The following is a 23,139-nucleotide window of genomic DNA, read 5'->3' as shown; positions in this document are numbered from 1 at the left end:
GCCCAATCAGCTATTTCAATTACTCAATAAGGTGATCAAAAATTGGTAATTTCACACAAATTTCAAAATAGGGTCCAGAGTAAACAATGCAGGCATTCCTGGTACTAAAATAACATTTCCTCTGTTCATCAGTTATGTTCCCCAACTTTACATATGAATTTCATTTTGATTTTTTATTCACACACAAAAATAGAAGATTCACTATTATGAAATATTGTAATCTTTGTATAAATAATATCAGCGCATTCGTGAATGTACATTAGAGTCACCAGTTGGGTGTGTATTAGATGAGTGAAGTGATTTGTTCACTTGAATATCGGCAAAAAATTAAATATTTCTGCTATTTTGAACTCAATTTCAAGTAATTTTCAGCCCTGAAACCAATGAAAATCTTCTTTATTTCTGTAGTATATCTTCCATTCTATCAAATAAGACCAAGAAACCAAGAATACAACTATAAAAACCATAAGAAAATATACTGCAAAGTTGTTGTTTTAAACCAAAAACATTGCTGCAGTTTTTTTCTCCTCATGCACTGTGTGCTACAGGATTTTATTTATGTGGTGCACACTTACCACACAGACCCATTCCCTCAAATCTAGGCCTAAATTTACCGCTCACAGATTATGTGAGTCAGCTGAGCTCATGGCATAGTACTACGGCACTGACAGTGATTCAGCATGGACAATGAAAGGGTTGAAGAATAAATCTGGAAGACATGACTTATTGATTACCACTGATTTTGGGGAGACGAGCCAATAATTAAATAAAAGTGACTGGCAGGTATGTGATGGTGCAAACAAGATTAAATTTAATTTTGCAAAAATAGTGAGGTACGGATGAAACCGCAACTGCCCAATTTAATTTGCTCGGGAGAACGGGATGGGAATAAAGTGAACTCTAGTTCTTGGTCCTGCCTCTGAACATCCAGATGATTGATTAAGCCCTGTCACATCTATTTTTGAGCCCTTTTATGAAGTCTGTTTCCAATGAGTTACTGCTCAGCTCATTCCACTTCTTTACTACCTTTTTATTTTTATTAACACAGCAGCTATCTCCCACCGAGGTAGGGTGGCCGGAAAAAAAAAAAAACTCTCACCATCATTCACACTATTACTGTCTTGCCAGAAGTGCATACATACGACAAGTCAAATGTCCCTCCAAACAGCAAATATCTCCACCCCTCCTTTAGAGTGCAGGCACTGTGTATTTCCCACCTCCAGGACTCAAGTCTAGTTAACCAGTTTCCCTGAATCCCTACACAAAATGTAACCTTGCTCACACTCCAACAGCTCGTCAGGTCCCAGAAACCATTTGCCTCCACTCAATCTTATCTAACACACACACATGCCTGCTGGATGTTCAAACCTCTTGCATACAAAACCTCCTTTACCCCCTTCCTCCATCATTTCGTAGGACGACCTCTACCCCACCTTCCCTCCACTACAGATTTATACACCTCCAGGTCAATTTATTTTGCTCTGTCCTCTCTATATAACCAAACCACTTCAACAATCCCTCCTCAGCCCTCTGAATAGTACTTATACCTGCCTAAGCTCTTGGGAGTTAGCGTGGGTTGTTACCAAGCACCATGGCTTGTTGTAGTGTTTTAGAATTTCAGGTTCAAGTGTTGAAGAAGGAGATTCTACTTCTTCAGGAAGAAAATAGGAGGCTGAAGCTTCACATAGACAAGTTTGGGAGCAAGAGTGAGAAGGATTTAGCTGGTAAGGAGGAAATGGCCACCAGCAGTGACAGTGGCAGCCGCTTTAAGTGGCAAGTGTTTCACAGTTCAGGAAGAAGGAAGATGAGGAGAGTTAATAGAGAAGATGTGAAGGTAGGAAATCGATTCTCTGTTCTCCAAGACGAGTGTACTTAAGTGGTTAATGAGGTTGAAGGTACCACTGATTCCTCTACTAATCAAGGTAAGAATATTTTAAAAGTAGGCGATTCTCAGGTAAGATGTATGGACCGTGCATTTTGTAAGAGAGACAGACAGGTCAGTCAGAGAGTGTGCCTTCCTGGAGCTGATGTTGGTGACATAGTCAGCAGGTTGGATAATATTATGGCAGGTAATGGGAATAAGCCCATTATGTCTTAGTGCTGGGGGTAATGACACTGGGAAGGGCAGGAGAGAGGAGCTGCTGGATAAGTACAGGTTAGTCATAGAAGTAGTTAGGTCTAAGGGAGGGATCCCAGTCATATGTAGCATCTTGCCTAGAAAGGGAGTGGGCAATGAATGGATGTCTAGGGCAATTGGTATAAATTGCTGGCTAGACAGGTACTTGCAATCCCATTCATTGATAACTGGGACCTATTCTTTGGCAAACGTGATGTATGCAAGGGATGGGGTTCATCTCTCTGGGGATGGAGTGGTTGAATTAGCCAATTCAATTGAGAGGGTAACTGATGACTTGTCTAGGAATTCAAACTGATAGATTATAGAGGTATGGGTGTTTGAATGCAACATACAGGGCTATAAACTATTCCACACTGATAAGGTCAACAGGAAGGGTGGTGGAGTGGCGATGTATGTCCGAGAAAATTTAAATTGCTGTCTTAGACATGATATAAGATTAGAAACATTGAACACAGAATCTGTTTGGCTACAGTTTCTCGAGGGACGTGACAAATTAATTTTGGGTGTGATTTATAGGCCCCCAAACCTTGATAGGGAGTGCAGTAAGCTGTTATGGGACGAAATTCATAAGGCATCTAGATATGAAAATGTTGTGATAAGGGAGATTTAACTTTAGACAAACTGATTGGAACAATATGACAGGAAATCTTGAGTCTAGTGACTTTCTTGATACGGTTCAGGATTGCTTTTTAGAACAGGTTGTGACAGAACCAACCAGAGGAAACAATCTGCTTGACGTGGTTCCTGCCAACAAAGATTCACTAATTAATAATCTTGAGGTTAATGATGAGCTTGGGGAAAGTTGTAGACAGCCTATACTGTCTGCACAAACAGCCTATGCTGTCTGCAGGCTTTAGTTCATATTTCGCAGCACTCAGGTGCTGCCCTCTAGGCCTGCCCAGGTCAGTGGGACGCTGGTCCCACTTGCTCACTCACACAGCGGCCTAGAAGCAGTCAACAAGTCTACTCCCTCTCTCCCTCGTGGGCATGGCCCTCCCGGGAAATGGGCACAAACACACAAGCCTGTGTACCCACCATGACTTTGCAATAAAGTAAGAAGCCTCCGAAGACGTCTATAATTGAACCCCGCTCCGCTGCAGCATCACCAAACAATCCCGTTCACATTGGTGGGAAGCGGTGGTCGCAGCGGTTGTGTTTGCCCGGAGAGAGGAAGGAAATAGAATGAAGTTGTGTTCACTTCATCGCCCTACACTAGAAACATCCGTCTCTGTAGGCACTATGGGTCAGTCGTAGTAGGCAACAGAGAGAGACAGGTCGGCTGTTGGTGCTCCCCATACTTTCTGTTATATTATACGTAATACCAGCCTACGTGAGTATTCTTACCCCATCCACGTTATCGAAACCCACATGACAAATACAATCAATGATTCACACAGACGGTTGGTAGTGAGTCATCTACTGGTACACTGGTTACTGGTAACTGGTTGCTAGGAACTGGTACTACTACTGAGATCTCAACGAGTTATCCTGATGTCGTGTCTGCACATTTCAGCATCCAGACACAGGTACAAGCAGGATTTGGCCAAAATTTCCCATATTTCTTCGAGAAATATAAGTGGTGTCCCAGTGACCCCATGCTACAGCGTCCCATGCTGTTTCTCAAGTCACGTGTTCAGCATCACTTGTATGTTCTGCTGTTGTTTTTCAGCTCAGCACAGCTATTTCAGCAAGCCAGAGGTGAGTTTTGTGGTGATTTCTGCGTCCAGTGTGAGCTTCTCCACGTGTTTGTGGGTGGGAGGAGGAAGTGGCCGTTCCTTGCCTCGCCCACACTCGCCCTGCTGTACACTCACACCTCACCAGCCTACCATACACCATCATGCCATCACTCCCTCTGCTGTGTTTTCTGCTGTTTTCCATGTGAATTCATTGCCAGAGCTGTGTATCTGAGTGCCCGAGGCCACTCGAAGCTACGTGGGTCAGCATGCCACGTATATCACGACGCCATGTGGATCAGCAAGCCACGTGGATCCTGACACCACTTGGATCTATGAGCCACATGAGTTACCAAGCCACATGTCCCAGGCCACATGCTGTGGTCTGCTGCCCGCATCACACTGACGTCACTGATGCTGCTGCCTGACTTCATGACTTCACGATGTCTGCCTGACGTCACCTCGAGATGTCTGCTGACGTTACCTCACAACATCACGCCTGACATCACATGATGTCACATCGAGTGTTTCAGTAATTATGTCAGTACTGTCGAGAAGACTGAGAGAAGATATATGTCGTGTGTAAATTAATTCCCCTCAATCAGTGTTCTCACATGTTAGCGTATAGCTTAGTGTCAATTTTGTGCACAGAAAAGCATCATTTGCTAGTTTAAGCCATGTTGTACCGCATGTACTGCGGGTATGTGTAAAGTTTTCCATGTGTCCAGTGCAGTCTTGAGCCCAGACCAGTGTGTAGCACCACTGTGTTATTGTCACCCAGTGTGACCAGCGCGTTTGACAGCTGATATTAGGCAGCCCTGAGCATATGAGCCCCTTGTACAGAAAGCTCTTATGCTCGTCGCTCATAGATGTTCTGCAGAATCGTACCTGCTACGATTCCCATCGAGATTTGTTTCACTTCACCTCCAGACCTTCAGAGTGCAGTTACATGTAGAGAAACAAGTCTGGGGACGCTTAGACTAACCTCTGCTATAACTCCAACTGTCGAGAGAAAGACACTCGTCAAGCCGTAGTTTAAGCCCTGTTGACAGGCGCTGTGTCAGCCTCGTGTCACAAGCTTCAGTGAGCTCCTGCACAAAGATGATGTCACTTTGACTGCTAGCTCACTCACTGTAGTCTGGTGTATGATGTTACAATTCACAGATGTTTCGCCCAGTTGTCTCTGCCATGACTCGCTCCACGACTCACTCCACACTCGCCAGCAGTGACAGCCCCAGAGACAGTACCAGTCGAGAAGTGTCCTCCTGAGTCGCTTGCCAGAAATCCTGCCCAGTTGCCGAGTTTTGTCGACGCCTCACTCGAGGGCACCAGCATGTCGTGCCCCAGGTTGAGTGAAACCTGCAGTGACTCCTACGATGACTGCTTCACTGTTCTAGAGGAGACCGTACCCTGTTACATCACAGCTCAGCCGCAGCGATGTCTCCTATGTTGCAGTATCTGTCCAGATGCAGGAAGGCATGCAGTGATGCCCATCGACGCTCACTGCCTATGACCACGATGTTTAGCACACCTCACGTTTTTTCTTCTCTCCCTGTAGGAAGTGTTTTTTCCATGTCCATATGTATATACATGTTTTTTATTTTGTGTTCTGTGCCCTGTTCCTACGAGAGAGAGACCGAGTTTTTTTACCACCAGTATTTTTGTGTCGTGACAATGCGAGGTAGGTGGCTGAGCAAATGTAGATAGCCTGTACTGTCTGCACAGACAGCCTATGCTGTCTGCAGGCTTAGTTCATATTTCACGGCACTCAGGTGCTGCCCTCTAAGCCTGCCCAGGTCAGTGGGATGCTGGTTCCACTCGCTCACTCACACAGCGGCCTAGAAGCAGTCAACAAGTCTACTCCCTCTCTCCCTCGTGGGCATGGCCCTCCCGGGCAATGGGCACAAACACACAAGCCTGTGTACCCACCACGACTTTGCAAATACAGTGGTCCCTTGCTTTTCGTAGTTCTCGGCAATCGTAAATTTCGCCAATCATAGGGGTATTTTCGTATAAACATGGACTCGCTTTTCATAGGTTGACTCGTGAATAGTAGTTCGTCCGGGACGCATATGCACAGTGTGAACCGGGGCGGCCTCCCTAAACCCAGCCAGTCTGGCACTGTTTACCAGTGAGTGAAGGTCCCCTCAAGTGCTCCTACGAAATATTTCATAATATTCCACTCATTTTAGTGCTTGCAAGTACTAAATAAGCTACCATGGCTCCAAAGAAAGCTCCTAGTGCCAAGCCTGTGGTAAAGAAGGTGAGAAATATGTACAGTGACAAAGTCTTGGGCCATTTTAGGGAAGTGTTAAAGAGACGCCAGAAACAGAGCTCTCTCCACAGTTACTTTGTGAGACAGGACTAGAGTGACTCTCAAGGTGGTCCTAGTGGCATTAAGAAACAGAGAAGAGAAGCAACCCCAGAGAAGCAATTGGTACCTGAGGTGTTGCTGGAAGGGGATTCCCCTTCCAAACTGTAAACAATCCAATCTCTCTAGTCCTCCAGTCTCCCATACACTAAGAAGAATCTCCAATAAAGGTAAGTGTTACGCTGTTAATGTTTCATTCATCATTTCCCATTGTATTGTTTATGTACTACATGCATATTTCATGTAAAAAAATTTTTTACTTTAATACTTCTGGGTTTCAGGAATGGATTAATTGTATTTACATTATTTCTCATGGGGAAAATTGATTCGCAAATCGTAAATTTCGTTTATAGTAACGGCTCCAGGAGCGGATTTATTACGAAAAACGAGGGACCACTGTAAAGTAAGAAGCCTCCGAAGACATCTATAATTGAACCCCGCTCCGCTGCAGCATCACCAAATAATCCCGTTCACAAATTGATCACAAATTACTTAGTTTCAATATATCATGGAATTACCCAGATAACTGCAATCAAATCTCTGTCCCAGATTTTCGCTTGGCCGACTTCATGGGACTGAAAAATTACCTGGGTGAGCTAAATTGGGATGTCCTGACTATGGGTCAGGTAGGTGATCTTGGTTGCCAATATGACGTTTTTCAGAGCATAGTTCTAGCTGCCCAGACAATTTTTGTTCCGAGTAGGGAAATTAGATCTAACAAAGATGATCTCAAATGGATGAACAATAGATTAAAACATCTCATTGATCAAAAGAGGGGATGGGCAGTTAACAAATCAATATATTCAATTAAAGAAAGAAATAAAGGAATAAGAAAAGTAAAAAGGGATTATGAGGCTAAGGTCGCAAGGGATTCAAGGTATTCAGGTATTCAGGTATACAAAAGTAAGATTAGGGACAAGATTGGCCCACTTAAGAGTAACTCTGGTCAGATCACTGACAGTGATAAGGATATGTGTAAAATTCTCAATACCTACTTCCTCTCAGTTTTCACCCAGGAAAATACTAGCGATATTCCTGAAATAATAGATTATGTAGAACAGGATAATAAACTATGTACGACTGCGGTAACTAGTGACATGGTCCTCAGACAAATAGAGAAACTAAAACTTAACAAATTCCCAGGCCCTGATGAACTGTTTGCAAGGGTGTTAAAGGAATGTAAAGAGGAACATATCACTACAAACTGGCATAGTGCCTGATAAGTGGAAAATGGCAAATGTAATACCTATTTACAAGGCAGGTGACAGGTCCTTGGCTTCGAACTATAGACCAATAAGCCTTACCTCCATAGTGGGAAAATTTATGGAATCAATAATTGCCGAAGCAATTCGTAGCCATCTTGATAGGCACAGACTGATTAATGAATCTCAACACAGTTTTACTAAGGGGCGTTCCTGTCTCACGAATTTACTAACTTTTTTCACTAAGGTGTTTGAGGAGATAGACCTTGGTAATGAATATGATATTGTGTATATGGACTTCAGTAAGGCTTTCGATAGAGTTCCACATCAGAGGCTATTGAGGAAACTTAAGGCACACGGAATAGGAGGAGAAATTTTTTCCTGGGTAGAGGCATGGCTGACAAATAGACAGCAGAGAGTTTGCATAAATGGGGAGAAATCAGAATGGGGGCACGTCACAAGCGGTGTTCCTCAGGGGTCAGTGTTGGGCCCGTTGTTGTTCACAATTTACATAAACGACATAGATGAGGGAATAAATAGTGACATAAGCAAATTTGCTGACGACACCAAAATAGGCCGTCCAATTCATTCTAATGAGGACACTAGAGCACTCCAGGATGATTTGAATAGACTGATGCAATGGTCGGAAAAGTGGCAGATGCAGTTTAATATTGACAAATGCAAAGTTCTAAATGTTGGACAGTTAAATAACCATGCCACATACAAACTAAATAATATAGATCTTAATACTACTGATTGCGAAAAAGATTTAGGAGTTCTGGTTAGCAGTAATCTAAACCCAAGACAACAGTGCATTAGTGTTTGCAATAAAGCTAACAGAATTCTTGGCTTCATATGTAGAAGTACAGTGGACCCCTGGTATTCGATGCATTATATCGCAAAAAAATTTCCTCGGTATTCGATTGAAACTGCCCCTTGTGTGCCAGTGTTTACAAGCCAGCCAGTGTGCGCGCATCTAAGGATACATTCAGTACATTCCATATTATCACTGTGTTTGGTGCTTGTTTCTGCAAAATAAGTCACCATGGGCCCCAAGAAAGCTTCTAGTGCCAACCCTGTGGTAAAAAGGGTGAGAATTAGTATGGAAATTAAGAAAGATTTTGAAGGGTTTGGGGCTAACCCTGAGAAGCCTATACCAGTTGTGGAATACATTGTGCCTACTTCAAAAATTAAGGAAATGTGTGCACAGTGGGTTGAAGTGCAAACCTTTATGGATGAAAATCACCCTAACACAGCTATTACAATGACAATGTTGTGGCCCATTTTAGACAAATCGTAAAGAAATGGGAGGTACAGAGCTCTATGGACAGATTTGTTGTGCGACAGAGGTCCAGTGACTCTCAAGCTGGTCCTAGTGGCATTAATAGAAGAAGGGCAGTAACCCTGGAAAAGGACTTGCTACCTCAAGTCCTAATGGAAGGGGGTTCCCCTTCTAAATACTAACACCTCTCCCCTCCTTCAATCCCATCAATCATCACCAGATCTTCATTAAAGGTAAGTGTCAATTATTTTATTGTTATTGTAATTATTCTATTGTATTAAACTTAATATTTCATGTAGTAAAATTTTTTTTTTCATACTTTTGGGTGTCTTGCACGGATTAATTTGATTTTCATTATTTCTTATGAGGAAAATTGATTCGGTTTTCGATATTATCGGTATTCGATGAGCTCTCAGGAACGGATTAATATCGAATACCGGGGGTCCACTGTATAAATAATAGAAGTCCTCAGGTTGTTCTTCAACTCTATATATCCTTGGTTAGGCCTCATTTAGGCTATGCTGCTCAGTTCTGGTCACCGTATTACAGAATGGATATAAATGCTCTGGAAAACGTACAGAGGAGGATGACAAAGATGATTCCATGTATCAGAAATCTTCCATATGAGGATAGACTGAGGGCCCTGAATCTGCACTCTCTCGAAAGGCGTAGAATTAGGGGGGATATGATCGAAGTGTATAAATGGAAAACAGGAATAAATAAAGGGGATGTAAATAGCGTGCTGAAAATTTCCAGCCAAGACAGGACTCGTAGCAATGGTTTCAAGTTGGAAAAAATTCAGATTCAGGAAGGATATAGGAAAGCACTGGTCTGGTAATAGAGTTGTGGATGAGTGGAACAAACTCCCGAGTACAGTTATTCAGGCTAAAACGTTGTGTAGTTTTAAAAAATAGGTTAGATAAATACATGAGTGAGTGGGGTGTGGGTGGATGTGAGTTGGACCTGACTAGCTTGTGCTCCTGGGTCTGGTGCCGTGCTCCATCCTTGAGTGGAGGTGACCAGACTGAGTGGGTCATTGGGTTTATCTGGGGGGGGGGTCATTGGGGGTCACACATGGACCTGCTTCGCATGGGTCAGTAGGCCTGTTGCAGTGTTCCTTCTTTCTTATTTTCTTATGTTCTTATAGTAACTTTGCACCTCCTCCTAATCTCCAAACAATGAATTCTCTGCGTATTTACACCACACATTACTCTCAGACACATCTACAGTGCCTCCAACCTCCTCCTTGCTGCAACATTCACAATCCATGCTTCAAACCTATATAAATGTTGGTACCACTACACTCTCATACATTTCCTTCTTTGCCTGCATGGATAACGTTCTTTGTCTCTTAATGAGATGAAGTCATTCCTGATATCCCTGTGGCTCATTAACCCTTTCAGGGTCCAAGGCCCAAATCTGGAGTCACGCACCAGTGTCCAAGAATTTTCAAAAAAAAAAATTGTTATTTTTTCTTATGAAATCGTAGAGAATCTTTTTGTGAAGGTAATAAAACAAAAAGTACGAAATTTGGTGGAAAATTGACGAAATTATGCTCTCGCGAATTTTGATGTGTCAGCGATATTTACGAATCGGCGATTTTGCCGACTTTGACTCCCATTTTAGGCCAATTACATTATTCCAATCAACCAAATTCTTAGCTATTTCACTAGTATTACTTCTATTCTATCGATTGAGCACAAGAAATCGCCAAGTCAACTGTTTCAACTACAAAATAAAGTGATTGGAAATTGTTAATTTGGCCAATTTAACACAAAGTTCAAAATATTCCAATTTCAAAATAGGGTCCAGAATAAACAATGTAGGCATTCCTGGCACTAAACTAACATTTCCCCTGTTCATTAGTTATGTTTTGAGGCTTTACAAATAAATTCCATTTTGATTTTTTATTCACATAATGAATTTTTATTCACACCAAAAAATAGAAGATTTACTGTTATGCAATACTGTAATAATTGTATAAATATCATCACCATATTTGTGAATGTATATTAGACCCACCAGCTGACGTGTATTAGACGTGTGAGGTCGTTTGTTTACTCTTGAATATCGGCAAAAATTTAACATTTCCGCTACTTTGAGCTCAGTTTCAAGCCATTTCCAATGCTAAAACCAATCAAAATCATCTCTATTTCTGTAATATGTCTTCCATTCTATCAAATGAGACCAAGAAATCGCAAATACAACTATAAAAAACATACGAAAAAACACTGCAAAGTTGCTGTTTTAATCAAAAAATCATGATTTCAGTTTTTTTCTCTCATTATACACAGTGTGCTGCAGGATCTGTTTTATGTGGTGCACACATACCACATAGATGTATTCTCTCATATCTAGGCCCAAATGTACCACTCACAGTTTATCAGAGTGAGCTGAGCTCATGGCGTAGATCTACGGTTTGGACACTCACCGTAAAGCCGTAGATCTACGGGACGGACCCTGAAAGGGTTAAGGTGTAATTTTCAACTAAGCCCTCTTGTTCTCATATACCTAATAAAGACACTATCCTTATTTGCTATACCTATGCTCAATATCATTTTTTATTTGGTACCATTCAATTTACAGGCTATGAGCTGTTAGTCTACCTCAGGTCATTTCAAAGCCCATCTCTATCCAAGGTAAACTGCCACCCCTTCAGGATGCAACCCACAACAATCAGCTATCATATGTGTACTTATAATACTGGGAAACAAAGTGTACATCCCAACTAACAGTAGACAAGAGTAAAAAATTAACTAGGCCCTAAAACAAAGTTTTAGGGTTCAGGCCAACTTACAGTCAGTGTTATATGGTAAACTGACTACTAAATTAAGTACAGTGGACCCCCGGTTAACGATATTTTTTCACTCCAGAAGTATGTTCAGGTGCCAGTACTGACCGAATTTATTCCCATAAGGAATATTGTGAAGTAGATTAGTCCATTTCAGACCCCCAAACATACACGTACAAACGCACTTACATAAATACACTAACATAATTGGTCACATTCGGAGGTAATCGTTATGCGGGGGTCCACTGTATTAGATAAATGAATTATCTAGATCATTTGAAGGTATTACATGGTCAAGCACTATATCAAAATAACATTGCAAACATAGAGAGATAAATACAGATAAATACAGAAATGCACTCTCCTACCTGGCCTCTTTGACTGATATCTGGCGGCCCTGCATAAATTGTAGTGGCAGTATGAGGAATGTGTGAGATGCTATCACAACATTATCAATCACCACTCGAATCATCCAAGACCCAGGAAGCAATGGCTTTTGCAAATCAAAAATGTGTGAAATGACCTGGATAAAAGAAACTATTATTAATTAAGAGTTGTAGCAAAAACACTGAATGAAATCAAAATAACTGACAACTGAATAATGTTGTAAGACTTCAGTTTAACAGATTGGCAGTCTCCCAAAGAAACACATTCATTCAGTGTCTTAACAGAAGCATGTTGACACCACAGTTCAGATGATCCTTTGAATTGCAGCATTCCCATCCCACCTTCAGAGTGCAGGCACTGAACTTCCCATCTCCAAGACTCAAGCCTAGCTAACTGGTTTCCCTGAATCCCTTCACATATGTTACCTTTCTTACACTCCAACAGAACATCAAGTCATAAAAACCACTTGCCTCCACTCACTCCTGTCTAAAATGCTTACACAAGCCTGTTGAATTTCCAATCCCCTAACTCCCAAAATCTCCCCTACTACCTCCCTACAACCCTCCTAGCTATCTTATTTTACTCCATCCTTACCAGATGTTTGAACCACCTCAACAACCTTTCTTCTGCCTTCTGGATAATCTCCAAGATCCCAATTCTCTGTATACTATTCACAGCCTCATCCTCACTGTAACACTGAAGACCCATGCATCGTACCCACATAATGGCATTGGTATGACTATACTCTCACACATTTCCCTTTTTCTTGCCTCCGTGGAGGTGGGAGGTACAGTGGCTGCTCTCTGAAGAAGGGGTGGGGTTGTCAACATGCTTCTGGCAAGACAGTGATGGTGAAAGAGTTTCTCTCTTTCAGGTCACCCTACCTTAGTGGGTAGAGTGACCCACTGTGTTAAAAATACAGGTGCTCCTCGACTTATGATGGGGTTACATTCCGATGAACCCATTGTAAGTTGAAAATATAATAAGTTGAATATGATAAAAAATAAATAACTACTGTCACTGAATAAGCAAATAAACAAATAATTACTGCAACTAACTAAATACCAGCATTGAAAAAGTTCATTCTATCAATAAAAGTACAGTACTGAATGTACATTTATTGTATAATGTGAAGTTGCAACATCATAATCGAACCATCATAAAACGAGGAGCATCTATATGGTAGTTGTGACTACGAACACTTGTGTAACTTAACCAGACAAATCCATAAAATTACCCAATCCTCCAAATCAACAAATATGAGTGTCCTTCAACTTCTTATCTATTTTTTCTAACAATTTTAGTGTGAAAAAATTCATGAATGACTATATGAATAGGGCTGCAAAAAATTCTCTTACTATCATAACTTAAATATTACCAAAAATACAAGGGAATTCCACATATACATGGTTTGATACAGTAGTTGCACCTTATTTACTTACATTCGTTATAACTAAAGAACTTTAACTTCAAGATACACCAGATACTGCCCCTCATCAGTTAATTAATTTATTACCCTTTATGTTGTGGATGAAAAACAAAAATGTAGTTTGTGATTATGAGTGGTTTGTTGAACTTAAAGCCTATCAAATACAAGAGTATCATTAAGGCTTAATATTAATTGTTCATCACCAGTCAAGAATACCTTTATCTCCACTTTAGGGATAAAAACATAAACTCTCAGCATATATACAATGGGAGACAAACACCTCTCAGTATATATATCCTGTGAAAGTATGGTTGAAAACTTACATATTTGCAGGGTTTGTTGTAGACTAATGCATACAACCCAAAATCTGGATTATACAAAGTGAGAAACAATTTAGAAACATAAAACACAGGCAAGAGAGAGAGAGATCTGTATATTTTGGCTTCAGTCAGAGACCACCTTTAGCAAATCTATTGAAGAGGGTCTCTGAGGCCAAAATATAAAGCTCTCTCTTACCTGTTCTCCATATTTCTGGCCAAGTGGTGCACAGTATTACAATACTCCACTGACAAAATGTTTTGCCATGAAATGAAGAAGACATTTATGGTGCAACATTTCCTCAATATCCCAATACTGTACACGTGTCTTACTGTAAAAGTGGTTTCTCGCTCTGCATCAGGTAAGGTTTGTGATACTTTAATCCAAGCATCAAGAACATTATTAATTAATGACTGACCTTTACTGACCAGAGCTATCCATGCTCCTCCATACAATCAAAATGATTTGATTAATTGGAAAGCTCATGGTCCCAATATTTACATTTAATAGATATGACTCTGTATCTTACAATAATGGCCTACAGAAAATACAAATAATTAAAAAAAAAATCCATCCTGATGCTAAGACAGATTATTATAGGTGTGAAAATTTAAGACTATCCCTTTTGTATGTGAGTATCACCAAATAATGCAGATGGTTTGATAAGTTAACAGAAATGAAAACTGGAAAGATAGCCTCATGAGATCAAAATTACATATGCAGTTTCTCTGCCCTCAGTAATGTAGATTACATAGTCATGGAGAAGTACTAAACCAGCAGAAGCAATATAGCATCTAGGAGATCAAAAAATAATCTGGTTTCATCAGAGGAAGCAGAGTGCAGCTCTAATTCCTCAGATTATGACCCCTTCCCCAGCATAATGACACACCTTTGAAAGAGATAACACTTTTTTTTTTTTTTAACAAGTCGGCCGTCTCCCACCGAGGCAAGGTGACCCAAAAAAGAAAGAAAATCCCCAAAAAGAAAATACTTTCATCATCATTCAACACTTTCACCACACTCACACATTATCACTGTTTTTGCAGAGGTGCTCAGAATACAACAGTTTAGAAGCATACACATATAAAGTAGGTTGGTAGACAGCAACCACCCAGGGAGGTACTACCGTCCTGCCAAGTGAGTGTAAAACGAAAGCCTGTAATTGTTTTACATGATGGTAGGATTGCTGATGTCTTTTGTCTGTCTCATAAATATGCAAGATTACAGGTATGTCTTGCTACTTCTACTTACACCTAGGTCACACTACACATACATGTACACATTTATTTATACACACTCATCTGAGTTTTCTTTGATTTTATCTTAATAGTTCTTGGTCTTATTACTTTTCCTTTTATATCCATGGGGAAGTAGAATAAGAATCTTTCCTCCGTAAGCCATGCGTGTTGTAAAAGTCAACTAAAATGCCGGGAACAATGGGCTAGTAACCCCTTTTCCTGTAAAGATTACTAAAAAGAATAAGAAAATAACACATATATCCTTAAAAAAAAATTACCTTAAAGGCCATCTCCCAAAAAGGCAAGGTGACCCAAAGAAAACACATTTACCATAATTTAGCAAACTGTCTTGCCAGAAGTGTGCTGACACCACAATTCAGATTACCCACTGTCTGCAATATCCCCACCTTTCCTTCAGAGTACAGGCACTGCCCTTCCCATCTCCAGGACACAAATCACAGAAAGGGTGGGATTCAAACCCATGGCAAGCCAGTCCTAAAACTAGCAGGCCAGAGTGTTATCCACTGAACCATGCAGTCCTAACAAGATTACTCCAACTAGGTATATTTCTATATACCATAGGGAGGACGGATCTATGATTTGTTTGCAATGGTGTTATTACAATTTAATGAGTCCAAGATTCAAGTCCTGGAAAAACTGAGAAAGTCTAAATAAAATTAAGCCAATAAATTACAGGTGGAAACATGACAAGACCTGTTCTCCAGGTTCCAGGGTGATCTTCTCAGCAGCAGCAAGAGCCGACGTTGGATCACTGAGAACAAGAAGTGGGTACTGTACAGTGTCCTCCCCAGCGACTTTTCCATCACCTGTTACCCCTCCAGACCATCGCGTAACCACAGTGATGTCACTGTTTGGACCCAAAGCTCCACCAAAACTGCGAAAGACTTGTTCTTTCACATCAAAATCTGCTCCTACTTCTAAGTCCTGATGGAAACACAAGCAGCAATAAGTATTACATTGTAGAAAGTTTCCTCAAGGGTAAAAAAATATCTGAGTAGCATTAAAATTGGCACAACAGCATTTCACTTTCCATTACAATATATAGGAATATTAAAAAATACTTACAATTAATCTATGGTTTGCTTTCTCAAAAGGAAGCCTATATTTAACATGTGGAAATATCCAAGTCTCGAGTGAGAATATCCCCAGGCCATCAATGTTACCAACATATTCTATCAGCAGTCCCTGAAACAATTGAAAAAATCTGTTTTCAATTTGATAATGTTCCTTCAACAAAACCTCAGAAATTCACCACTAAGGGTACTTAAATACCTGTCCCTTGATGATAAATTAGACACATGTGCAACTCTTGGGTATCTTTATTGAGGAAACGTTTCGCCACACAGTGGCTTCATCAGTCCAAACAGAGGAGAATCTTGAAGAACAGGAGGAGAATGAGGTAATCAGTCCCTCAACCTTGAGTCGATGTGGTCAGTCCATCAATCTTGAATAGAATACGGCATAAGTGTGGAGAAGGAGCTTATAAACCGTAGGCAGGAGAGGTGCAGCAGTCGTAGGTGGTGTCACATTTGTCCAATGTGGAAGTAGGTCGTGCCCAAGGGTTAGGAAAGCGAAGAATTCCCAAGTATTAAGATCCCAAGAAGTTGCAGTGTCTGACAGGATTGTAGATGAATGGTTCAGAGAACCGACATGTTGATAAATTAAACATATGTGCAACTCTTCGGTATCTTGGTTTATAAGCTGCTTCTCCGCTCATATGCCGTATTCTATTCAAGATTGATGGACTGACCACATCGACTCAAGGTTGAGGGACCGATTATCTCATTCTCCTCCTGTTCTTCAAGATTCTCCTCTGTATGGACTGATGTAGCCACTGTGTGGTGAAACGTTTCCTCAATAAAGATACCCAAGAGTTGCACATGTGTCTAATTTATCAACATGTCGGTTCTCTGAACCATTCATCTACATACCTGTCCCTTGTTTAACAAAAGAGGATGCTTTCCAGAAAATTCTGTATAATGTGAATCATTATGTGAACCCCCATTTTTCACAATAATAAAATAATGGGAGGTTAGGTTCCAGATGACCTAAGACCCCATGCCAGAGCCAGTACTACATGCCCGAGCCTGTCTCCCAAATGCACATAACTGTACAAAACCCATGGCAAGAAACCAAATATAATGACAGGATACAACATAAAAACATATAATTACATGCCAAAAAAGGCTGGAAGTTGGATTCACAGAATGGTAGAGGTTAAGGAACAAGCTTTAACTGCTGTGAGAAAAGTTGAAAGGTCCTCGGGGTCAGACCCCATATCACTGACAGCAGATGATGGTAGTGTCATGTTGAGAAGAGTAAAAGATTGCTACCCTGAACAACCAGAGCAAGGAGAGGTCAAAGGGCTAACAGGAGCAAAAGGAGAGGAGGCCAACAGGAGTCATGAGGTGGGTCAGTGTGTTTGGTGAAGTGATGGTAGCAGACCCAGAGACAGGTGTTACAAGGTGCATCCGTGTTCCTGGTGACGTAATGGTAGACCCAGAGGCAGATGTCACAAGGTGGGACACTGTGCTTGGTGAGGTGATGGTAGTAGACACAGAGACAGGTGTTGTGGAGATCTTGAAAAAGTTAGTTAACCCTTAACCCTTTCAGGGTTTCGGACGTACTAGTACAGCTGACGCACCAGGGTTTTTGACGTACTAGCATGCCTAAATTCTAGCACCCTCAAATCTAGTGAGAGAAAGCTGGTAGGCCTACATATGAAAGAATGGGTCTATGTGGTCAGTGTGCACAGTATAAAAAAAATCCTGCAGCACACAGTGCGTAATGAGAGAAAAAAAACTTTGACAGTGTTTTTGGTTTAAAACAGAGACTTTGCACTGGTATTCTAGTTTTCCTGGTCTCATTTTATAGAATGGAAGACATATTACAGAAATTGAGATGATTTTGACTGGTTTTACAATGAAAAGTACCTTAAAATTGAGATCAAAATAGCAGAAATCTTCGATTTTTGCCAAAGTTCAAAAGTAAACAAATCATGCTATGCGTCCAATACACGTCAACTGGTGAGTCTAATATTCTTTCACAAGTGCGCTGGTATTATTTATACCATTTCTGCACTAATGCAATAGTCTGCATAATAGTAAATCTTCTATTTTTTTGTGAGAATAAAAATTCAAAGTGGAAAGCAAAAGAATGTAAGAGAGGCATGGGGACATGACTAACGAACAGAGGAAATGTTATTTTAGTGCCAGGAATGTCTTTCTTTGTAGATGAATGGTTCAGAGAACCAACATGTTGATAAATTAGACACATGTGCAACTCTTGGGTATCTTTATTGAGGAAACGTTTCGCCACACAGTGGCTTCATCAGTCCATACGTAGGAGAAACTTGAAGAACAGGAGGAGAATGAGGTAATCAGTCCCTCAACCTTGAGTCGATGTGTTCAGTCCATCAATCTTGGGATCTTAATACTTAGGAATTCTTCGCTTGCCTAATTCTTGGGCACGACCTACTTCCACATTGAACAAATGTGACACCACCTATGACTGCTGCACCTCTCCTGCCATACGGTTTATAAGCTGCTTCTCCGCTCATATGCCGTATTCTATTCAAGACTGATGGACTGAACACATCGACTCAAGGTTGAGGGATTGATTACCTCATTCTCCTCCTGTTCTTCAAGTTTCTCCTACGTATGGACTGATGAAGCCACTGTGTGGCGAAACGTTTCCTCAATAAAGATACCCAAGAGTTGCACATGTGTCTAATTTATCAACAATGTCTTTCTTGTTTATTCTGGACCCTATTTGGAAATTGGCATCTTCTGAAATTTGTGTGAAATTGGCAAAATTGCTAAATTCTGACCCTTTATTGGATAGTTGAAATCAGTAAATGGGTGGTTTCTTGTACTCATTCGATAGAAAAAATGGAGTTCTAGTGAAATAGTTATGATTTTTGTTGACTAGTACACTGGAATTGGCCAAAAATAGGTCTCAAAGTTGGCAAAATTGCCGATGCGTAAACATTGTCGAGACCGCTAACTTCGCGAGAGCATAATTCCGTAAGTTTTCCATCAAATTTCATACTTTTAGTGTCATTATGATTGGGAAAAGATTCTCTATCCCTTCATAAGAAAAAATAATTTTTTTTTTTAAATTTGGCGACCCTGAGAACAAGTCTCGGAGAGGGCATGGCGACCCTGAAAGGGTTAAACTGTCTAAACGTAGATCTACGTTCACTCGTGTGGCACTCTGAATACAGTGGACCCCCGGTTCGCGAAGTCATCGGTATCCGATAAATCTGGTATCCGAAGCATTATATCACAAAAAATTTGCCTCGGTTCCCGTTACAAAACCCGGTATGTGATACGATTCGTACGAGACGTGTCCACATGTGGCCTGAACTGCCCCATATGTGCCAGTGTTTACAAGCCAGCCAGTGTGCGCGCATCTAAGGATACATTCGGTACATTCCATATTATCCATATTATCACTGTTTTTGGTGCTTGTTTCTGCAAAATAAGTCACCATGGGCTCCAAGAAAGTTTCTAGTGCCAACCCATCGAGACCAAGGGTGCTAATGACTATTGAAATGAAGAAAGAGATAATTGCAAAGTATGAAAGTGGAGTGCGTGTGTCGGACCTGGCCAAGTTGTATAGTAAATCCCAATCAACCATCTCTACTATAGTGAGCAGGAAAACGGCAATCAAAGAAGCTGTTCTTGCAAAAGGTGCAACTGTGATTACAAAACAGCGATTCCCCTTCTAAACATTAAAAACTTTGACACTCTCCCCTCCTCCCATCCCATCAATCATCACCAGATCTTCATTAAAGGTAAGTGTCAATTATTCTATTGTGATTATTCTATTGTTATTATTGTTATTGTAATTATTCTACTGCATTAAACTTAATATTTCATGTGGTAAAAGTTTTTTTTTTCATACTTTTGGGTGTCTTGCATGGATTAATTTGATTTCCATTATTACTTATGGGGAAAACTGATTCGCTTTCCGATAATTTTGCTTTATGATGAGCTCTCAGGAACGGATTAATAACGTGAATCAGGGGTCCACTGTATTTTGAAAAATAAAAAAATTGTATTTTCTTTTAAAATGAAGAGTACATTTTTCTACATGTTATAGGATTAAAAAAAAAATTTAGGGTCAATACTTATTGAGATATAAGACCGTGAAGTTGGCTCTGGATGCTCACCTGTCGGCAACATCGACTCCTGCCGCTTGCAGAAGTATTGCCAATATACCTTTTTTTTTCTCATTTTTATTTTAATTTATATATTTTTTATGTTCTGATAATTACAATTCGTAATAGTTCTTGTAATTTCATAGCCAATCTTTGTTCTGACACTAATATTAAGTACTGAAATAGTGCTCAAATAGTCACAATCACATTGACAGGCGAACATTTACACCTGCCTAGGTTATTTACTATTGTCTAGAAATATATACAAAGTATTTATAGGTCCCAGCAATGTTTTAGATACCCTGGCACATACCTTGAAGCATGGTGTTATGAAAGGCATCCCTATACTGTTGACAGTCTAGAGACATCTGATAAATGCCCACTACTCCCGCTAACCCTTGCTCTATTTATCACTGTTACACACAAACATGTCTTGTCTCTCTGTCTGTCTGTCTGTCTGCCTGTCTGTCTGTCTCTGCTTATCTGTCTGCCTGGAGTATATGTATATCGCACTCCTTGAAGAACCGTGTTATGGCATCTGTTATCAGCTCGGTGACATTTGATAAATGGGCGCTCGGGGAACCCTGGCTTTATTTGTTTTCATTGATACACACAAACATGTTTCTGTCTCTCTGTCTTTCTATCTCTCTGTCTGTCTATCACTGCCTGGAATTTTTGGGTTATCCTAGGTAATTTACATTATGCATAATAACTGTTATTTTTATATAGCTGGACTCGAGTCCTGGAAATGGGAAGTACAATGCCTGCACTCTAAAGGAGGGGTTTTGGGATATTAGCAGTTTGGAGGGATATGTTGTGTATCTTTATACGTATATGCTTCTAAACTGTTGTGTTCTGAGCACCTCTGCAAAAACAGTGATAATGTGTGAGTGTGGTAAAAGTGTTGAATGATGATGAAAGTATTTTCTTTTTGGGGATTTTCTTTCTGTTTTGGGTCACCCTGCCTCGGTGGGAGACAGCCAACTTGTTGAAAAAAAAAAAAATGTAAAAGAAGAAAATTAAAAGTGAATACAGGAAAGAGTAAGGTTATGAGGATAACAAAAAGATTAGGTGATGAAAGATTGGATATCAGATTGGAGGAAGAGAGTATGGAGGAGGTGAATGTATTCAGATATTTGGGAGTGGACGTGTCAGCAGATGGGTCTATGAAAGATAAGGTGAATCATAGAATTGATGAGGGAAAAAGGGTGAGCGGTGCACTTAGGAGTCTGTGGAGACAAAGAACTTTGTCCTTGGAGGCAAAGAAGGGAATGTATGAGAGTATAGTTTTACCAACGCTCTTATACGGGGGTGAAGCATGGGTGATGAATGCTGCAGCGAGGAGAAGGCTGGAGGCAGTGGGGATGTCATGTCTAAGGGCAATGTGTGGTGTGAATATAATGCAGAGAATTCGTAGTTTGGAAGTTAGGAGGAGGTGCAGGATTGCCAAAACTGTTGTCCAGAGGGCTGAGGAAGGGTTGTTGAGGTGGTTCGGACATGTAGAGAGAATAGAGCAAAACAGAATGACTTCAAGAGTGTATCAGTCTGTAGTGGAAGGAAGGCGGGGTAGGGGTCGGCCTAGGAAAGGTTGGAGGAAGGGGGTAAAGGAGGTTTTGTGTGCAAGGGGCTTGGACTTCCAGCGGGCATGCGTGAGCGTGTTTGATAGGAGTGAATGGAGACAAATGCTTTTCAATACTTGATGTGCTGTTGGAGTGCGAGCAAAGTAACATTTATGAAGGGATTCAGGGAAACCGGCAGGCCAGACTTGAGTCCTGGAGATGGGAAGTACAGTGCCTGCACTCTGAAGGAGGGGTGTTAATGTTGCAGTTTAAAAACTGTAGTGTAAAGCACCCTTCTGGCAAGACAGTGATGGAGTGAATGATGGTGAAAGTTTTTCTTTTTCGGGCCACACTGCCTTGGTGGGAATCGACAAGTATGTTAAAAAAAAAAATAAAAATAAGAAAGAAGGAACACTGCAGTAGGTCTACTGGCCCATGCAAGGTAGGTACATGTCACCTCCCCCCCCCTGGCTAAGACCCATGACCCACCTAGTCAGGTCACATCCATTGAAGGAAGGAGCATGACATCACACCTAGTAGCACAAGCTAGTCAGGTCCAACTCACACCAACCCACACTCACTCATGTATTTATCTAACCTGTTTTTACTTTCCTCTTAAAATGGGAGTGTTAATGTGACATGGCATCAGTGAATCCCTGGTGTTTGCCATGCTATTTGCTCTAGCTGGTGCTCAATTGAACTGGTGCTCCCACAAGGTACTAAGTGCTCCCAGATTTTTTTAATAATCCGCACACTGAGTGCACAGACCCATTCTTTCATGTCTAGGCGACTCAAGCCTATTGTGCCAAATTTAAAGGAATGAAAAATAAAACGTTGATCTACGTTTGGAGCGCTACACATGCAAACGTGGATCTACGGTTGGACAGTTGAAGGGTTAATATGGACTGGTTCAATCTCTTACTGTGAGCACTGAGCAAAGCCCTGCACCCAGTCACTGGGGCCAATCAAACCCAGCCACTGACAGGAAAAAAAAGAAAACTGCATTCAATAATAATAATAATAATAATAATAATAATAACTCCTAGGTAGTAGGTTGGTAGACAGCAACCACCCAGGGAGGTACTACCGTCCTGCCAAGTGAGTATAAAACGTAATCCTGTAATTGTTTTGTATGATGGTAGGATTGCTGGTGTCTTTTTTCTGTCTCATACATATGCAAGATTTCAGGTATATCTTGCTACTTCTACTTACACTTAGGTCACAAGACACATACATGTACAAGCATATATATACACACCCCTCTGGGTTTTCTTCTATTTTTTTTCTAGTTCTTGTTCTTGTTTATTTCCTCTTATCTCCATGGGAAAGTGGAACAGAATTCTTCCACCATAAGCTATGCGTGTTGTAAGAGGCGACTAAAATGCCGAGAGCAAGGGCCTAGTAACCCCTTCTCCTGTATAAATTACTAAATTTAAAGAGAAACTTTCGTTTTTCTTTTTGGGCCACCCTCCCTCAGTGGGATATGGCTGGTTTGTTGAAAAAAAAAATAATAATAACTCTTGTGAGTTGTTAGGAAGATAGTGAGGCTTGGGTCAGGGTATGTAGG

General features: G+C 40.8%; 1 protein-coding gene across 1 annotated transcript in view; it reads right to left on the bottom strand.

The window, feature by feature from the left end:
* oxt (Xylosyltransferase oxt) overlaps positions 1 to 23,139 on the bottom strand; it is a 184,932-nt gene that overhangs the window by 12,364 nt on the left and 149,429 nt on the right. Inside the window, exons 14-16 of the mRNA XM_070082367.1 lie at positions 15,915 to 16,034; positions 15,543 to 15,773; positions 11,825 to 11,979 (exon numbers count right to left, since the gene is read on the bottom strand). Coding sequence (XP_069938468.1) covers positions 11,825 to 11,979; positions 15,543 to 15,773; positions 15,915 to 16,034 — 506 coding nt within the window. The remainder of the gene's footprint in view (positions 1 to 11,824; positions 11,980 to 15,542; positions 15,774 to 15,914; positions 16,035 to 23,139) is intronic.

Source organism: Cherax quadricarinatus, chromosome 7, assembly GCF_038502225.1.
Source record: "Cherax quadricarinatus isolate ZL_2023a chromosome 7, ASM3850222v1, whole genome shotgun sequence".
Classification (NCBI taxonomy): domain Eukaryota; kingdom Metazoa; phylum Arthropoda; class Malacostraca; order Decapoda; family Parastacidae; genus Cherax; species Cherax quadricarinatus.
Note: the sequence above shows the minus strand (reverse complement) of the source record. Positions and strands in the feature narration are given on the sequence as shown.